Below are 15,819 nucleotides of genomic sequence, written 5' to 3' on the forward strand. Positions count from 1 at the left end.
AGGGTTTTGCATTGTAATTTATGTATACTGTATAATATAATTTATACTGTAAAATTATACTGGTAGAGTTACAAAATGGACAATCACTTGAGGGCCCTGTGGGAACAATTCCATGGCTGGCTTGTCCCCAGTGCTTCAGTTTCTTAGTAAATGAATTGGTACCACATCATTAATCCACTAACAAAGAAAGGATTTTTTTTTATGTTTTTTAAAGTTCCCTTTCACTGCTGTAGTGAAACATAGTCTTTAAAATGCCACGTTCTGGCTTTAGGGTGTTTACTTATTTTGTATTGACCTTTTCATCAGAATACAGAGAGGAGAGACACCTAGCAGAGGACGGACGGGTGGATGTGTCGGGAGATCTGATTGGCAGTCGCCCCCTGCCGCCTGCTCCCAGTGACTAGAGGAGCCCAGTGCCTCCATGCACTGGGGAAGAAGCTATAACACAGCGCAAGCTCTTCCACCTCCTTGTACTTCAGAGCTGCTCCAGAGCGCACATGTCCTTAGGCAACTGTCAAATGTATCAGATAATGTATGAACAGCTGTCAGGGTTTTGCTAAGCTCACCACTGCCTCAAACACAGTTCAACTTCTGCTATTCCCTCATGCGCCTCTTTTCTATTTTATTTCCTTTTTCTTCCTCAGCATCAGCTCCCCCCCTTCACTCCCCTCTTCCTCCCAGCCTCTTCACATCTTTGGCATTTGATTTTTCCCCTTTAGAATGATGCCCTTTCCTTGCCTGGTCCCTAAAAGCTAGCAGTCTTTCAAGGGAAGCCCCGATATCCTCCTTGTTAGGAAGGGCAACTCTGCTAAAACTCCTTCCTAATTTTAGTTTCCTGACCTCCAAATGAATGAACAGTCATACACCCATTCGGTGTTTAGTAGGAAGGGACCGTGGAGGACTTGTCATTCAGCCTCCCTCTGCACGTGGCATTCGGCCCAGCCCATGAGCGAGTTGAGAAGGGAAGTACTCTGCCCGTTCCCCCTAAAGCGAGCACCTCTCTGCTACCCTGCCACCTCAGAGATTGTCCTTTACAGCAAAATCAAATACAAATACACTGAAGTCACAGTTTGTGAAGGGGTTGTTTTTAAAGTAAGCAGCTGAGTTCAAAATTACCCTTGGAATTCCCAGTCATCGTCCAGAAATGACAGTCAATACAGTTTTGTGGGTCCACAAGGGTGCTTTCAAGAGTTTGTGGAAATGGAATGAAAAGGTACATTTATTGTGGTGCAAAGAAACTGAAATCCTTGAGTAGATTTTTTCATGGTATACGTTTTCCATGCATTTTTTGAAGACCCCCTCATATGCTTGGATTTCAAACTTTTGTGCCCAATTAAACTTTCATTTTTCACAAACTTGCTCAAGTGCTCCCATCTTTCTGAGTCCTCGCTGTGTGAAAGCAGCCCCACAAGCATTACACAGGTGTTTATTAGATTACAAGTCAATGTAACTTCTAGGGAGCATAGAATATAACAGCAAGGAGTTTAGAAAAAATTGGGGAGGGGGTTTTAGCATGTGGAATATTTATGAACACTAGAACCATTGTTCTATCCCTCTCGCCTCTGCACAGGCATGCAAGTCAGCCCACGCACACTCCACCTGCACGGCCTTTGAGAACTGGTCCTTGCAGAATTCCTCAGTGCAGGGAGGGCAATGGGATAAGTGAGGGAAAATGAAGAAGGCTTCAGGCTCTGCCCCCCCCCCCCCAGCAGAGCTGCTCTGTTTTAATCCATTATTTACGTGGTGCGTACTGGTAAGACTTCTTTGCATGAAAGAGTTTGTGATAAAGAAAAAGAGGAAGAGGAAGGAAACTAGGAAGAGCAGGAGGAGATTGGAGTCTTTGCTCTAGCCCATGGCAGAAGGCCAATATTAAAGAGCCATCTGGGCATAAGAGGCGTCTAGGCTGGGACTATCCAAGCCATTATTCTCAGGGTTAATAGCTCAAGGACATCGATTCTGTTTCTTACCTCTACTCTGCTCACAAAAAATTCTCTTTTTATTTTATTACTTGAACTGATAACCTTCATCATGGGGCACCATAGCAGGAGAGAAAGCAACAGGATAGTTCTGTTAGGCCTAGTTTTTGCACTTTGGAGAAACTAAATGGTTTTGGTCTGTCCAGAGACTGCCTAATAGCAGCGAAGTCCTTAGAATGTATGTAATCCATGCTTCTCAACTGGCTGAAACTCCAGCTGCACCTTTTTAAGGGAGAGGGCAACCATGGCATTGGGATGGATATTGAGGAGTGAACACAGCCAAGTGGTAGGCAGGAGACTTGTCCAGCTGGAGTGAAGAGGGGAGAACAAGGCTGAAAGTGAGCAGATGCCAAATGGGGAGCCACTGAATGCCCAACTAAACAGTCTGGAATTGATTCCTTAGGCAACAGGGGACATTGATTTTTATTTATTTTTCCTTTCTTCCTTTCTTTTTGCTTTTTAAAGGAATAAGCAGAATGGGACAGTCAGAAGATACTTGTGATGGCGATAGGTGGGAGAATTGGCAGACTTAACTCATGAGTTGTTTCTGTTCTTGTCTTTGAGCCTTGATTTCTAAATCCTTAATATAGGAAAATCCTATGTCTTTCTTAAGATTGTAGCAAGAATTAAGGGGAAGTTATTGTGACCATCATTGATCTGGAGGCTGTGTGGCAGGAAGTTACAAGTGTAGTCTATGGTAGTGGAGGCCAAGATTCAAATCTCAGCATTGCTTCTAAGCTTGGACCTAGGGCAAGTAACTGTACAGTAGAGTGATAATAGTATCTATCTTATAGGGCTGCTGTGAGAATTAAAATGTAAAGTGCTTAGCAAGCAGAATGCGCTTGTCCACGTAAGGGGTATAAATGGGATATTGCCAGTGGGAATGGAAAGAAGCAGTTACATGCAAGCAACATTATTAAGATAGAATATGGAGATATAAACCTCTTTTTAAAAAATTAATTATCTTATTTATTTATTTGAACGGCAGAGAGAGACAGAGATTGCCCATCTGCTGGTTCACTCTCCAAATGCCCCTAACAACTGGGTTGGGCCAGGATGAAGCCAGGAGCCAGGAATCAATATGAGTCTCCCATCTGGGTGACGGGAATGACAGAAACCGAACCACTTAAGCCATCCCCTGCTGCCTCTCATGGTGTACCTTCTGAGGAAGCTGGAAGCCAGGATCAGAGCTGGGACTCAAACCCATGCACTCTAATATGAGATGCAAGTGTCCCAAGTGGAGCTGTGCTGAACACCCGCCCCTGAAGTTAGACTATGATAATAGCTGTTTGCATGTGAGAGATACAGAGAAGTAACGGCAACAGTGAGTTTGCCCTTCTTAAAGACTAAGACACAGTGGTGTCGGGTAGAGAGACAGCAAGAGGATAAGCATACGCAGGAAGACAATTCTATGAGATGGTTGTGGGGTATATACAGTGTACTTACAACATATATATACATATATATATATACATAAATATTCTTACAACATATGTGTATACACACACACACACACACACACACACAGAGTACTGACCTATAACTGTGGAGTTACCTGGCAGGCAGGCAGTGTTGTAGGACTAGAAAAGAAGATCAAAGAAATGGCTAGAGAGCTAGCACTGAGGTGTTCACGTACTTAGAATCAGTGGTTGAAATTATGACATTGACTGAGGACACTAAGAAAGTGGATGAGATGACAGGAGATAGAAATTCTGGGAAGCCTGGAAGAGTCCCTGTTACAGCTTCTGTTTAATGTATAAATGGTATTGTCCCAGCAGATTTCAAGAACGGAATGGGGCAGTGGGTGCTACATCTTTTGATTTTTAGGAACATTCCAAGTTCTAAAAGTAATTGAAAATTGTTCATAAATACAGAAAAACACAAGAAGGGAATAATAATCTCCCAAACATATTATTAACACTTGCTGTACTTCTTTCCAAATAACTGTCTCTATTTTTGGCTCAGTTGCAATGACACTATTCCAACAGTTTTCTATTATATTTCTTTTTCACTTAGGAATTATAAGAACCTCCCCTGAGAATTTTCTCATGTCACTAGCAATTCTAAGGGAGCACAGGGCTCACACACACATTCCTTGAACCCGAGAAGCCAAACATGTGACTGTAGGGACATAATGATTTCTATTCAAATCTCAGAGGGAAGAGTAATAACTAGGACTTGCCGTGACATTACAGGTGCTATTTCAGGGTGAGACTGTGGTGCCATCACTCTAAGGAGATGTAATTATATAAAGCATTTCAACCACAGTTAACAAGGACAGCTGTCAACAAAGCCAGTTGTATCATTCACATTAAGTTACTCCAATTAGAGTTGTCATTCTAGAAACAACTATAATCTCATTAGTGTTTGAAAGCCACATTAAGCATTTCTGAGAAAGGTGCACTCTTGCTTGTTGTCCAGAGGATTCTACCATAGTACAGTTTAGTAGGGATCCTGGTCTCAAGATGTTTTCAACCTGCCAGGTATATAAGATAACTCTGCACCCTATCTGTAGCACTACTAGATGGAAAAAAATGTGAATTTTTATTTACTGTATCATCAAAATCTTGCAAGCTAAGCAGACTATTCAGGAGGGAAGAGTTGGTAGCTTGTACCCTAAGTTTATAAATTCATCTGCAAAGGTGTAAAACATCAATCTCGCCCATTAAATCTCTTTATCCAAGCAATTTTCCATTGTTTACTCACCAGAAAGCAGAAGAAAGTAAAATGAACACTTTACTGACTTCTGATAATAAAATATACAGGCCGGGCTTGGGAGGAGATGTGAATTTCCCCCAAAGCACGCCTCCCGTACCAGCAGCAAGATAGGGCTCTCAGCAGCGGAGGCGGTGTCTTTTCAACATTATTCTTCTGAGTAGATGCTACAAAATTGCTCACACAGTACACAGGATTGTCATGTCAAAAGATGGGGAGAGGAAATTATAGTCAATTCTGAATGCAAGGAAATGATGTTTATTTCTCCATTTCTCTTTGCCCATGTTGTATGGCATTCATGTTGTTTGCTGCACAAGAGGCAGACTGTTTCAAAGCCTGGAGAACACCAATGTTTGTGACTGCACCATGCATTCACTTTATGACCAAGGAATTTTTTTAAATGGATAAAAATGCATTATCTATTGAAATTACAATAAAGGTAGAAGAATTTAGAAAGGCATATAAAAAAGAAGACTTAAAATAAGAAATAAAATGTTACTTCAAAGAAAGAAATTACCAGGGCCGGTGCTGTGGCGCAGTGGGTTAACGCCCTGGCCTAAGGCGCCGGCATCCCATATGGGCGCCGGTTCGAGACCCGGCTGCTCCACTTCCAATCCAGCTCTCTGCTATGGCCTGGGAAAGCAATAGAAGATGGCCCAAGTCCTTGGCCCCTGCACCCACGTGAGAGACTCTGAAGCTCCTGGCTCCTGGCTTCGGATCAGCGCAGCTCCGGCTGTTTCGGCCACTTGGGGAGTGAACCATCAGATGGAGGACCTCTCTCTCTCTCCCTCTCCCTCTCTCTCTGCCTGTCTTCTCTCTGTGTAACTCTGACTTGCAAATAAATAAATAAATAAATAAGAAAGAAAGAAATTACCATCTCCTGTGTCCTTTGCCATGAGAAGAACACGTCTTGGTTAGCTGTTGGTTCAAGAAGGATGAGACTCTTGGAACTGACCTGAACCCAGCCTGCAGCCCAAGTCCATGGGTGCAGAGTGAGAAATATTTGTTTTTGTAGGCAAGAAGGATTTTGTGTTTGTAGTATCATCATGGCAATGACTGACTGATACAGTGCATACTTACATAGAATTGTTGTTAAACTCTTTCCCTACTTTAGGTCATTTAATCCTCAAAATAATCCTGTGAGGTAAGTACCAGTATCATATCCCTTAACAGTTCAAGAAGCAGAGGCGCAGAACTTCATGAACTTGCCTGAGTCCCATAGCAAATGTGTGACAGGATATTTGAACCCAAGCTGCCTGGCCCCAAAGCCAGAGAGCTCCTTAAGCTGTCTGTCATTAACTCTGCTTATGCTTCCATTCACTCCCTCTGGAAATCCTCACTCACTCAAAGCATAGCCCCCCCGAATCCACACCGATTCAGTAGGTGCTAATTTACCTCCTTTCTTATGTCCTTTGTAACAGTAGCTTTTAGGCTTATTTGCTCATGTACTTTTTAGAAAATTTGAAAATCTACTAAGTTGAGTCATAGGAAATTTTCATTTTTTTGTGGGTGCAAAACTGTCAATGATCAGTATCTCCTTTGACTCAACCTACCCTACCACACATTTTTAAAGTAGCATCTAAATTTTTTCATTCTGGTTTAAATAATTAGAAAAAATTATACTTGTAAGGATATTGAAAGTAATAACATTTTCTTTTTTATTTTGTTTTGAGTTAAGAAATGTTGACAAATATATAAAATTGTGTATTTAGAGGTACTACATGATGTTTTGTTACAAATATACATTGTATAATATCCAATCAGGTAAATGTATTTATCTTTTTAGGCAATTAACATATCTTCACAGTAAAAGCATTCAAAATCCTATCTTCTAGATTTTTTAAAATAGAAAATACATAATACATTAATGTTTTCTATACTCATCCTACTGTGCAATTGAACTTCAACACTTCTTACTCCTATCTAAGTATAAAGTAGTACCTACAAATTAACCTTTCACAATAGTTTCAAATAAAAATATATCACATTGTAAATGTATTCAATGGAAGCTAAACATCATAGTTCTTTTCTAATTGAAGTAAAATTCATATAATTAATCATTTAAACCATTTTAAAGTATCAGTCAATGGCTTTTAGTACTTCACAATGTTGTGCAACTCTCACCTTAACTAGTTCCAAAAATTCCAACATTTTCAAGAAACCCCATGGCCCTTAAGCAGTCCTCCCATTTTCCTGTCCCTCAACCCATGGCAGCCTCTAATCTGCTTTAGATGTTGTCTGTGCTGGACACTTCATATAATCGAGATAATACAATACATGGTCTTTTCTGGCTGCTTTCCTTGACTTAAAATACGTTTTCAAGGTTCACTTATATTGCAGAGTGTATGAATACATCATCCCTTTTTATCTCTGAGTAATATGCCTAATTACTCAGTAATATGCCTAATTTTATCTACAGATCTGTTGAGGGATGTTTGACTTGTATCCACTTTTACTTCTTGATAATGCTAGTATGAAGGTTCACATACATGTTTTTATGTAAACATACATTTTCAATTTTCTTAGGTATGTACCCAGGGAGGAAGTGCTGGCTATCTGTTGAGATTCAGTTACTTTTGCTTGATTGTGTTCCCCCAATTATTGTCAGCTTTTGATTAAATTTCAGAGTTCCAAGAAAGTTGATTTTGACAGATTCTCCACTTTACTCATTGCTTTTAGAGTGGGACAGACTTCTAGAATTCCCTACACTGCATCTGACTTAACCATAATAATTTTATGCCTGTCTCCATTCATTTACATATTTTCATTTTCACAGAAAAAAACCCAGAAAAGTCAGAACTTTTATTTCTTGTTTTTTTTTTTTTTCTTTGAACTTATGTATCTACTCCTCTTTGACTATATGCTATCAAAACTGAAAATTTTTCTCCTGGATTAAATTATAATTATTATAACCCATTTATTTAAATGTCATAAATACACTAAATATTTGCTAATTCTAATCATTCTTTTGGAAAACATCTGAAATGAATGGAGATTTCCATCCCGCTCAGTTCATGGGCCTTTGGATGAATTATTTACTGCTCAAATGAGACAAGATAAATAAGTAAACAGAACAGAATGAGTTTAATTATAGGAATATCACTCAATTCTTTGAATTTCAGCCGGTATGGATGCCAAAACACATGTATGATGCAAAGTTGATTTCATTTTAATTTTTTTTTCTGCTGGATATCTTCTCTTCTGCTTCTTATCCTTCTAGATTTATGCCACCCTCTTCTACCTTACTTTCTGCCTGGAGACTGACCTATATGGACTACATCAATGTGCTTGCCATTTTGCTGCCAACTGGATTTGACCAATGAGAATTCCTTGGAAGGAGATCAGAGAGAGAGAGAAGAGAAGTCAACTTATTCTCCCAGCTACTCCATGCAAATTTACTTTTCATTTCAGGATGACCCTCCCGACATCAGCTGTCTCCTTCTGGGTTCTGGTAAACTTTCCTTTTGTTATCCTTTAAGGCCCAAAGATGGTAATAACCTTCGTATTGCGTTCCCAGGGTACTGCACTATCTTTGAGGTTTCCTTATAGGCTGCTCACATTTCTAAATGTACATTTAATAAACCTTCCTTGACCTATTAATCTAATGGGAGTATGACCTGAGTTTCTTGCCATGTAGCCATAGGTGGTTACCAAAACTGATTCATTCTATCTATGGGCAACATAATTGTGTTCTTTCTAACTCTGTTGGAAGAGAAGAATTGTGTAGCAATTAACTTGTTAGAAGATTTTTTAGACCTGTACTCTCCAATACAGTAGCCATGAGTCACATTTGGCTAAATTTAAATTAATTGATATAAAATTTAAAATTCAATCATTGAATCATATAAAACTTATTTTAAGTATTCAATAGTCACAGGTGTCTAGTGGTTACAGCTTTGGACTGACAGACCTGAAACATTTCTATCATCACAAAAATCAGTGCATTAAATGGTTACTTGTATGGTGACTATGAAATAAAAAAAAAGTATACTGGGACAATAGTATAGGTTTTTAAAAATATTCACTTATGAAATGTAATTTGTTTTTCCTTATATTAATTGACCTATAAAGTGATTAATTTAAAACTTATTTTCAAAAGCATTTTTTCTAAAAAGTTATTAATAAATGGTTGCTCTATGTATATTGAAGCAAAATTATATGAATAGCTTCCTTTCATTGCTTAAGCATTAAAAACAATGTAAGCAGAATGTATTAGATTGACTTCAAACAAAGCTTCCTGTGATTACCATACCCAAGTACCACACACTTAGCAGTTCAAAGCAACAGAAATTTATTGTCTCATGTTGGAGGCCAGAAGTCCAAAAATAAGGTGTTACTGGGAGCAACTTCAGAGGTTCCTTCGGAGGTTCTAGGAGAGTCTGTTCCTCATGTCTTTCAATATGTGGTGGCTGCCAGCATTCCTTGGCTTGTGACTGCATCTACATGGCCTTTTCTTCTCCCATTTGTGTATTTCTTCTTTGTGTGTCTCTTAGAAGAACATGTGTAATTGGATTAGGCCCACTTGGATAATACAAGCTAGTACTCTCAACTCAAGATCCTTAACATGCATTTGCAAAGACCGTTTTCTCAAATAAGATAACATTCAGAGGTTGCAGATATTAGGAGATGAGTGTATCTTTTTGGAGCCACTCTTCAAACCACTGTAGTGACCAATGATTTTTGCATACCTATACATTCATGCTGCTTCTGTCATCAAGATAAGTTGTGTTGAGTCTGACCTTGGTACTTTCTTTAGCTAACAAAATGCAGCAGAAATAGCAGTCTAGGGGTTTTTATCCCAGGCCAACCGAGGTTACACAGCCCTGCTTTTGATCAGAGGGAAAAACCAGCCTCTGTGTAAAGTCCATGTACTCTCCTGGAGAGTGTGAGACAACCTGGAGAGAGAAAAAACTCTGAAGGATGAGAGATTAGGAAGGGGATGGAAAGAGGTCCTGCCAGTACCTGGGCTGCAGGTGAAAATGGAAGAACAACTTCTGTAGGTCAGAAAAGTAGTGAGAAAATTAGTGGAGGCTGAAAAAGGATACCCACTGCTAAGTTGAAGGGAAAAAACCATCATGCACAGGAATATAAAGGTAGAAAATGTACTTAATGAATTTGTGGTTCTAATTAAGCAGGTTTCCAGGTTGAGTTTTGAGTATGTCATTTGGCTTCTTATATCTATATAGCCTAAGGTATCATTAAATGATACTTAGTAAAGAGAGAACTATTCTGTTTTCAAGTGGAATTTACAGAAAACATTTCCAACCCAGGACTTGTTGAGTTGAAGAATAAATTTTTTTTCTCATTCCCAGATTCTTTAGGTAGAAAAATGTTTTCAAGGTAGGAAAGGACTGCAGGCAAAAGATTAAATCTGATACATTATCAATAAAATATGGCTTTGGCCGGCGCCGTGGCTCAATAGGCTGATCCTCTGCCTTGGGGCGCTGGCACACCGGGTTCTAGTCCCGGTCAGGGCACCGGATTCTGTCCCAGTTGCCCCTCTTCCAGGCCAGCTCTCTGCTGTGGCCAGGGAGTGCAGTGGAGGATGGCCCAAGTGCTTGGGCCCTGCACCCCATGGGAGACCAGGAGAAGCACCTGGCTCCTGCCTTCGGATCAGCACGGTGCACCAGCCGCAGTGCGCTGGCTGCGGCGGCCACTGGAGGGTGAACCAACAGCAAAGGAAGACCTTTCTCTCTGTCTCTCTCTCTCACTGTCCACTCTGCCTGTCAAAATAAATAAATAAATAAAATAAAATAAAATAAAATATGGCTTTATGAGAAAGGTGAAATCAAGTATAGTTATCAGATCCCTGAGGGGTCAGGTGTTTGGCCTAGCAGTTGGACTGGGACTCTTGCACTCCATTCTGGGATGCTTAGGTTTGAGTCCCAGCTCTATGTCCAATTCCAGCTTTCTGCTAATGTGTACCCTGGGAGATAACAGGTGATGGCTCAAGTGGTTGTGTCCCTACTACCTACATGAGAGACGAGCCTTGAGTTCATGGCTCCCAGCTTCCCTGTGAACATCTGGGAAGTAAACCAGCAAACGAGCTCTCCCTGTATCTTTCTATCTGTCAGCCTCTCAAATTAATAAACATTTTAACATAAGACCTCCGAAAGAGTCAAGTCATCGCCTCATCAACCTTCCCAGCTATGCAGAACATCTTGGACAATTTTTCAGGGTGTTGTGCTGCAATATCCTGATTCAAAGCCTAAAGTAGAGGGGATATATGTGTGCCTTTTGCTCTCATAATCTGATATATTTTGTATTTGGATTTATAATTTGAAACATAGGAAGCACATTAAATCTTTAAAGATATTATATCAGCTTGGACTAAAAAGGACACAAATGGTGCAAGATGTAAAAAGGTCTCTGGGTCCTCAACTTTATTTGGGCAACAAGTAATTGAGAAAGCCACCTAGTGACAAACATGGGGCATTTCTTATGAAAAAGGAAATGTGATTCAGAGGGTGGAATCCAGAACGCAGCAGGTGGAACTAGAAATTATGAGAAGCAGTTGATTAGGGAATCGTTTCTAGATTGTAAAACTGGACCCTAATCAAGAAGCAGTCCTTGTCCTAAAGGTAGGGAACACTGACAAGATGAGCTGGGCTATGTTTTAAAATCACTAATGTTAGTGACTTCTGTGTGCCTTTATTTTCCTCTTTCATAAATAAGAATGTCTCTTGTGGCTCTGCTATCCCTAGTGCCTTATCATCATTGTATCATCAGGCCCAGGAGTGCCAGTAGCTTGCATTTTTGCTTCATGGTTCTCCATTTCAAAAGGAGGTGCACTTTCCAAACTTCAGACATATCTCTATGATCCCAATGCAGATCAAGAGATACTCAGCATAGAATTTGGTGTTAAAATGTGTTCCGCCTTTGGGAGTCTTTGGAGGAGTCGAGTATGGTTTGCATGTGGCAGTCATGTGAACTACTGTGGCCAGAGGGCAGACTGTGGTGAGATTGCCTGCAACTATGGCCAGTAATGTTTATTCTCATCCCTGTATGTGCATGCCACTTCTCTGACCAAGAGGGCATGTCTGTTTACTCATACCCTGAATCTGTCCTGGATGTGTGATTTGTTTCATCAAACTGAACACACCAGAAGTGTGTTTTTTTTTTTTTAAGCCAGATGTTCAGATGTTGTATAGCTTCTATTTTTACTAAGAAGGGAAACCAGCAGCCATGCAAAGAATCCACGTAAAAAGAGGCCATGTGGAGAGAAAGAGGCCCTGGAGTAAAACAGCCTATAAAGAAAGAAATGGAAGGTGTGGGGGCTGCGGGGGGGATGAAGGTAGAGGTATGGAAAGGACAGAAGAGGTTCAGCCAGCTCCCAGCCATTGCAGTCAAACAGTTGAGAAACCAGACATATGAGCAAAGCTATGGTGTATTTATCAGCCAACACCATAAATTGCATAAATGAACTTTCCCTTCTGAGCACTGCTTGAATTCTTCAACTACAGAATTGTGAGTTAAATGATTGTGTTAAGCCAATAACGTGACGCAGGCTCCCTGAGGACTGGTCACCAATTTGTCGGAGGCTGGTGAGACAGAACATCCATGCACAACAAGTCAGATGAAGTGGGTTTGTTGCTTACGGATAGGCAGCATGGGATAACAAAAGCCCGGGATTCATTGCAAGCTGGTCCCCTGCTACATGAGGCAGATGGGGCCTCATTTGCGCATGCCCCACTTCCTGGAAAGCAGCCCTCCTGGTTTATACCCCAGGGTAATGTGACTCACTGGGCTAAAGCACTGAAGGATATCCTGTTTCTAAGGGGGAGACTGGACCACAGCCCTGCCTGTTCCGGCAAGTCACTCCCTATCTCGGGATGTTGCTTTCACAGCACATTCTATAGCTATGAGAACTGGGTCAGTGTAAGGCCACACAGAGAACTGTTCTGTAAATCAGTATTAGGTGATTTGTTATGCAGAACTCCTTAGTTTCTATATATTTTTTGCATATGTTTGGCATATACCTAATTATCATTCACCATGTGCTATGAACTGAATGTTTGTGCCCCACCCCCACCTAAATTCATATGTTGAAGCATTAAACCAACCCCCTGTCCCAACTGTGATTGTATTTGGAGATAGAGCCTCCAAAAATTAATTAAGTTTAAATAACCATAAGGATGGGACTCTGATCAGTAGGATTAGTGTACTCATAAGAAGAAACACCAGAGGTAAGTGTTTGGCACAGTAAACACTTAGTATAGATGCCACCTGGGATGGTCACATCCCATACTGTAGTGCCTAGTTTGAGTCCCAACTCTGCCACTTTCAATCTAGCTTTCTGCTATTGTGCACCCTGGAAAACAGCAGGTAGTGGGTCAAGTACCTGCATCTCTGCCACTCACGTGGGAGACCAAAATTGAGTTCCTGGCTGCTGGCTTCAGCTTGGCCCAGTCTGGGCTGTTGTGGGCTTGTGATGGGTGAGCCAGCAGATGGAAGATCTCCATTTGTCTTTCAAATTAATTCAAAAATGAATAAGCTACCACTTTAAAAAGAAGATATTAGAGAGCTTTCTCTTTCCATTCAAGGACAGAGGAAAGGCCCTATGAGAATGCGGAGACAGGGTGACTCCCACCAAAAACCAAATCAGCCATCACCTTGATCTTGGACTTCTTAGACCCTTAGAACCATGAAAAATAAATTTCTACTGTTTAAGACTCCCAATCTAAAATACCTTGTGATGGCAGCCCAAGCTAAGATAGCATGTTTGCCACTGATCTTCCTAATATAGACTAGGCTTCATGCATCCTGCGGGCCATGGTACAACTTCCTGATAAACAGTGGTCAGCTAGAGATGGCAGTGGTCACATCAAATCACACCATCAGCTGAAACTACAGAGCAAGCTCTCCATAAACCACTTGTGCCCTAGAAAATTTTACCAGGAAATACCCTGCCTGCTGCCTTTGATAGGGAAATGTTTGTTATGTTGAGTTTGAAAATGGTCAGTAAAAGAGAGAATGGGTATTGCTGGCCATTTCTCAGATTTAATCACACGTTCAAGTGATACCTCTCTTTACTGCTCACATCTCCCAGAAATTGGAAGTACAGAGGCTGGTGCTGTAGGGCAGCCGGTTAAGTCACTGCTTGCAACACCAGCATCCCATATGGGAGTGCCAGTTCAAGTACTGACTACTTGGCTTCTGAACCAGCTTCCTGTTAATGCACCTGGGAAGGGGGCAGAAGATGGCCCAAGTACTTGGTTTCCTGCCATTCATGTGGGAGACCAGGATGGAGTTTCTGGCTGCTGGCTTCAGCCTGGCCTACACCTAGCTGTTACAGCCATTTGGGGAGTGAACCAGCAAAAGAAAGATATTTCTGTCTCCCTCTCTCTCCCTTCCTCCCTCCATCCCTTCTTCCCTCCCTCCTCCTTTTCTCTCTCTCTGTTGCTTTGCCTTTCAAATACATAAATAAACACATCTTTAGAAACTGGAAGTACAAAGTGGAGGTCCACCAAATCCATTCCAGTTGAGTTAAATGCAGCCATTGACAAAAGTGTTTGGTTGAAACATGAAAATACCTGAAACAAATGCCAAAGTGAATCAGATGCTGAGACTGTTAACCAGTATTTTGCCATGCAAACTGTTTTTCAATGTCTGGTAAATACACTATAAAACCATATCAATACTTGTCAATTAATTGATGATTTGTTGTACATTTTATACTTTCTTACAGAGGCATCTTGTTTGTGGAACTGAATTTGGACAGAACCCAACTTAAAAAAACCACAACCTTATAAAATCAGAAATTTCAAGAAGTTTTCCCTTCATCCATGAACAAAGTCCTATTTTATGCCAAAGTTAATGTTTCAGGTTGACTTGAAGGGCCTTAGAAAGGCTTTATATATAGCTCTAAAGACAGATACTCAAGAATGATTCCATATGGATTGTTTAATAATTTCATTTCATGGTAAAAAATTATTGTCTGTGATTAAAATTTTGGCAATATTAAAATATCAACATCTAGAGGAAGGAAGTAGTCCCAATGAAATAAAGATGATGTTCTAAAGTTTAAAATATTATACCCTAGATTGCATTATGAGAATATTTTGTCATATACCCATACCTAACTGGTGGGAATATTTAAAAGTGTGGTTTATGAGGAAATAGCAGCTAAGAAATGAAAAGGTACTGAGTCCCTAATCTTGGTAGATTTTACAAAAAATGAATTGATGGTTGCTATTAAGTATATTATACAGAACCAAGCTCAACATTAAATATACAAATGAACAGAATGGTTGAGGAGTGACTGTGAGTGGGGATATGTGTCTTATATTTTTTAAAAAGATGGATTTATGCTGTACAGTAAACTTTTTGGAAACACTTGACAGAAGGAAACATGAACATTTTAATATTTTCTTTCCTGAAACCATGCAACTAAGTCATAGGCCACAACACATGTTAATAACACAAACCTACAAGCTCATTCTCAGCACTGAGCACCACAAGCATGCAGAGAGAACACACCCACTTACTTCAGTGTAACTTCATAGTGTGTTTTTCCACAGTCACTTATCTAATTCCATGACAGATCAAAGTCTTCACTGTGTGTGGTTTGTATACCTTAAATAAAAGGTTTCCATGTAAAATTAACGATAAATAAACTTTAAAAACTCCTTAAAGAAGTTTGTCACGTGGATGAAATAAGGCACCTTGGCCTTCAATATTTTTACTGATGATTATTTCCTTTTCATCTGTAAATATTTCATACTTTAAATCATCCCTTTGGTTTGATGAGATATTTTGCCACTTGGCGATTGGATCCAAGACGGGTAAGAAGTTTGTTCTTGGGTGAAGCAGAAGGGTGATATGGCTAGAGGTAGGAGGAGAAGCTCCCAGGGAGACATCCATGGGCAGGTGCCTTTTAGGAAAGAGGCCATATGGAAGGTGTGGGGGTGTCTCCTTTACAGCCACCCACTTGGAGTCTTTTGGGGGGCAAGAATCATTGTCTTATATTGGGTCATCAATCCCATTTAATTAGTTATCTCAAATGGGTTATTATGTATGACATTGCCATAGCCTGCAGTGAAGATGGATTCATTTCATTTTTTTAAAGATTTGTTGCTTTTTGCTCTTTATTTTTAAGATTTATTTTGAAAGACAGAGTTACAGAGAA

The 15,819-nt window shown here is 40.3% G+C and overlaps 1 protein-coding gene across 2 annotated transcripts in view; it reads left to right on the top strand.

The window, feature by feature from the left end:
* The window catches only part of LCA5 (lebercilin LCA5), a 97,352-nt gene extending 82,024 nt beyond the window's left edge, over window positions 1-15,328 (top strand). Inside the window, exons 7-8 of one of the 2 annotated variants that reach the window (XR_016233920.1) lie at window positions 7,912-8,142; window positions 14,380-15,328. Coding sequence is in view for 1 of the 2 variants with exons in the window: in XM_089332988.1 (XP_089189114.1) it covers window positions 7,912-8,007 (96 nt within the window). In the remaining variant the exon portion in view is untranslated. Of the gene's footprint in view, window positions 1-7,911; window positions 10,450-14,379 lie in introns of those variants that run through there. The other variant, XM_089332988.1, reaches the window with a different exon arrangement.
* Window positions 15,329-15,819: the final 491 nt, after the last annotated feature.

The sequence above is a fragment of the Oryctolagus cuniculus genome, chromosome 5 (assembly GCF_051225735.1).
Source record: "Oryctolagus cuniculus isolate XC-2025 breed Fujian yellow rabbit chromosome 5, ASM5122573v1, whole genome shotgun sequence".
Lineage (NCBI taxonomy): Eukaryota > Metazoa > Chordata > Mammalia > Lagomorpha > Leporidae > Oryctolagus > Oryctolagus cuniculus.